A 3988-nucleotide genomic window follows, 5' to 3' on the forward strand; every position below is an offset into this window, starting at 1 on the left:
AAAAAAAAAAAAAATCCAAAACACTACCACCCACCGTGCCCCCGCGTCCATCCCGTCCTGGCTTGCGCGCTGCCGAGAGAGGGAGCCCACGGCGAGCGTCTGTAGCTGTGCCAAACTGCAGGTAAGCGCGGGCCGGGTGCTGAAAGGGCCTGGGCGGGCGCGGGGACGCGGGGGCAGCCGGCGGCGGGCGCGGCGGGGCGGCTGAGAGGAGGCGCGTTCCCGCCGAGCTCGGGCAGCAGCCAGCTGCAGGATGTGGCGGCGCAGCGCGGTGCGAGCGGGATCGGGCGTGGGCCGCGGTTGGGGCGTGGGGGCCGGGCGCCCCGGGGGCCGCGCAGGCCGGCGAGCGGGTGGGGAGAGGCCAGGCGGCGGCCCGCGCGCGCGCTCCGCGGCCGAGTTCATGGCCGCCCGGCTCTCCGCGCCGCAGTGCACCGCGGTGGGGGTGGGGACGGCCGAGCGGGGCCCGAGCGCGGCCCGCGGGGCGCCGCCCCTCGCAGCTGTGCCCCCCGGAGCAGACGGAACCCCCCGCGCACGCTCCCCGCCCGCGTCCGCCGAGCTCCGGGGAGCCGGCCGCGCGCCGCCCCCGCCCCTGGCCGCGGGAGGGCGCGGGAGGACCAGACGCGCAGGCCGCGGAGTGCGCGGGGCGCGAGCTCGGGGCTCGCGGGCGGAGCAGGGCGCGGCGCAGCGCGGGGCTGCGGAACCGGCCGCATGCCCGCTCCCGAGCTCGTCGCGCCGCCGGGGCCGCTGCGGGCCAAGGGAGAGCCTCGCGCCCGCGCCGCGACCTGGAGAAGCGGCGGATGGTGGAAGGGAAAGTGGCCCGTCGCTGGCGGGCACCGCTCAGGGGAGCTTTTGTTTAGGAAAGAATGCTGAGGGCTCGCTGCACCCGGCGGCTCACAGGCTGCGAAATGCGAGTGTGGGTTCCCCACGCGCGGACTGCGCCCCACGTCTTGCGCGGGGCCCCGGATTCCCCACTCCCAAGTTGTGCGGTCGCAACAGGGAAGTGGTGTGGCCGCCATTGTCGCAGCTGCTCCGGAATAAGGAGGCGGCTGCGGCTGCTTATGTAAGTTTGCTTTGGGAAAGCCTGGCTCCCCTGCTCGGTGAGGACGCCTTGGAGCTGCCAGCAAGGAGCTGCTTTATAGTATTAGAGATGTTGGGCTATGTCTTGTCCCACACGTCCTTACACACATACTGGCAAAGGCTATCTTCCGGTTTGACTCATTTGAACTTAGCAGCATTGGGAACATCTCTATAGGGGAAAAAAAAAACGAGCCGATTGGCCCGTGACCTCCTTTGAAAAAGAATACACACCAGAAATGAGAAGGCGCACGCTGATATGTTGCCATGGCTACCGTAGGGCCACTCTTCTCCCAAGTCCCTGCCCCGTGATTCCACAGTTAGTGACCTCAGAAGTGCCACCGAGGAAGGTTCTGTAGAGAATGCCTTCCCTTACTTAGGCTGCCTGCCTGCAGGCCCAGGGTGCATCTAGAACCCAGGAAGGCTGAGATAAGACTTGAGGGAGCATCCTTAGAAACCATCTTACCAGGCCTCACCTCACACAGTGCACAGGAGAAAGCCTGCTAACTCAGAGTCCTGTGATTCCTATAGCGTGAACTTGTTATAGGGTCTCAGGATAGTGACCCCTTGGGTAGAGTCTTGGGCAAATTCTTTATGCATGACTGTATTGTGGCATGGCCACCTGCTTCTTCTGCACTTGTGGGAGCGGTGGTCAGTAGAGGAAACTTTTATTCTTCAGCCAACTATTGGTCTTCAGGATGTGGAGTTCTTTAGGTGGGAGTTAAGAAAGAAAGAAGGTTCTTTGAACCTGCATGCGGGAATAGAGGGGAAAGAATGTAAAATTTCTCCATAGCAGTCTTGAAGACAAGTTTGTAATTGTGTAGACAAAGTGGCGTGCTTATTTCTCCACTCTAGCAGTTGATGTGTGTGTTCCTACAACCTTCTGATATTTAGACAAACATGCATCTAGATATCTATAGGTCCAAAAGGAAAATGTGAAGAACTGTGCACCCAGCAGGAAGTAGAGCGGTAAGGAACACACGCTGATGTTTTTTAGAGTATATACCCCCTACCACACCAGGTCTAGTCCTTACGTACAACCTGACCTGATTACTGCCAGCTTCACGGTGTTTACCCAGAAAACGGTTCATATGCAAGAGGTGGAACAGGGTTTTATGGCTCTTGTAAATACTTGGTTGAGAATTTAATGTAGGAAAAAAAAAATCTTAATCTGCATCTTTCTTCCTGTAGATCTGGCTTGCCCCTGATCAGACTTACTCTGATCTGAAGATTTTGGTGTTTAAGGCATTTAAAAAATAGCCTGAATTGTTCATGGTAAGTATACCTTAGACTATTAAGCCTTAGAATATCATTTGGCATTTGATTTAAAGTGAGTATCTCAGATCCAGGGGTATCAGTAAGTCCCCGATCCCTGGTGTGTACATACACACACATGCTAGACATTCATTTATAATTCTATTTCCACTAGAATTATAAATGTTTTATAATTCTTTTACTCATACTTACACTTTGTTGAATACAAGTAAGACAATGTTGTTTTCACATAAAACACACTGTTTATAGATCAATTCTTGAACGCACAATGGAAGGCCTTTCATGGTGGTTCTGAAATTACTTTGTTTTTAAAATACTCCTATACTTAACCGAGTACAGGTTGAATCTAAGTCCCAAATGTTCAAAATCTGAAACTTTCTAAAGGGCAATAAGAAGCCATAAATGAAAATTCTATGCTATGAACTTTTGTTTAGAATATTATTTGAGAAAACAAGACAAACAAAAAGAATATTATTTGAGGCAGGCAAGAGTTGAGATCTCTGAGTTCAAGGCCAGCCTGGTCTACAGATCCAGTTCCAGGACAGCCAGGGTTACAGAGAAACCCAGTCTTGAAAAAAAAAATTTTATTTTGAAGTAGTATATAAATTACCTTCGTGCTGTATGAGTAAGGTATATATAAAATATCAACTAGTTTTGTAGTTAGGCTTGGACTACCATCTCCAACTTTTCTCATGTATATGCATGTATTACAAAACATGGAAGAAAAAAAAAATCTAAAGCTTGAAACATTTCTGGCCCCAAGCATTTCAGAGAAAGGCTACTCAGCCTGGTGTGACTTTTAACTGGATGGCTGGAAGATGGACATCCTGTGAACACGAAGCCACTCTCTACTGTCTTCCCAGATGTTTTTTGGGGTCAGATTAAACTTTGACACCCATCCAGTAGTGGCTCAAAACTGCTGTGGAGAAACTAGAGGACAACACAGACCTTTGTGGCGGGGGGGGGCGCCCTCTCTAGTTCTTCAGTGGTAGTTTGTCTCTTCTCTAGAGGAAGTATAATGCCCAGCCCCAGAGTTAGTGTAGAGTCCTCCATTCCTGTCCTGCCACAGTTAGGGCTTAAGGAGTCCTTTAATTTTTTTCCCTGAAAAATTTTTTTTTAAAGATAGATTTATTTATTTATTTATTATAAGTACACTGTAGCTATCTTCAGACACACCAGAAGAGGGTATCAGATCTCATTACGGGTGGTTGCTGGGATTTGAACTCAGGACCTCTGGAAACGCAGTCAGTGCTCTTAACCACTGAGCCATCTCTCCAGCCCTTTTTCCCTGCATTTGTAGTGTATGTATACACGTCTTCATGTGTGTGCGTGCATGTTCATGGGTGTTTCCATTCCCGTGGAGACCCTAAGGCTGACAGGACAGGCATCTTCCTTGATTGATGTCTACCTTGTCTACTGAGACAGGATCTCTCAATTTAACCTAGAGTTTACTGTTCAGCTAGTAGAACCAGCCACCTTGGCACCTTCTCGAAATTACAGGTGGACACCATGGACCCCACTGAGTTTGCATTTCTTGGGCTGTTTATCTGTCCTGACAGTCTGACAGCATGAGTTTTTAAATATTTTCTGGATTTGATTACTGATCTTTTTTTTTTTTTGGTTTTTTTTGGGGGGGGTTTTT

General features: G+C 51.1%; 2 protein-coding genes across 4 annotated transcripts in view; one reads left to right on the forward strand and one right to left on the reverse strand.

The window, feature by feature from the left end:
• Nucleotides 1-1013, reverse strand: part of LOC116089503 (translation initiation factor IF-2-like) — a 3963-nt gene extending 2950 nt beyond the window's left edge. Inside the window, exons 1-2 of the mRNA XM_031369007.1 lie at nucleotides 893-1013; nucleotides 35-779 (exon numbers count right to left, since the gene is read on the reverse strand). Of these exons, the coding sequence (XP_031224867.1) occupies nucleotides 35-779; nucleotides 893-1013 (866 nt within the window). The remainder of the gene's footprint in view (nucleotides 1-34; nucleotides 780-892) is intronic.
• The window catches only part of Zbtb14 (zinc finger and BTB domain containing 14), a 7816-nt gene continuing 3838 nt past the window's right edge, over nucleotides 11-3988 (forward strand). Inside the window, exons 1-2 of one of the 3 annotated variants that reach the window (XM_031368689.1) lie at nucleotides 11-121; nucleotides 2263-2346. In XM_031368689.1, the coding sequence (XP_031224549.1) occupies nucleotides 2344-2346 (3 nt within the window). In that variant the 5' untranslated portion in view covers nucleotides 11-121; nucleotides 2263-2343. Of the gene's footprint in view, nucleotides 122-144; nucleotides 269-638; nucleotides 1058-2262; nucleotides 2347-3988 lie in introns of those variants that run through there. The other 2 variants (XM_031368691.1, XM_031368690.1) reach the window with 2 other exon arrangements.

The sequence above is a fragment of the Mastomys coucha genome, unplaced genomic scaffold (genome assembly GCF_008632895.1).
Source record: "Mastomys coucha isolate ucsf_1 unplaced genomic scaffold, UCSF_Mcou_1 pScaffold14, whole genome shotgun sequence".
Taxonomy (NCBI): domain Eukaryota; kingdom Metazoa; phylum Chordata; class Mammalia; order Rodentia; family Muridae; genus Mastomys; species Mastomys coucha.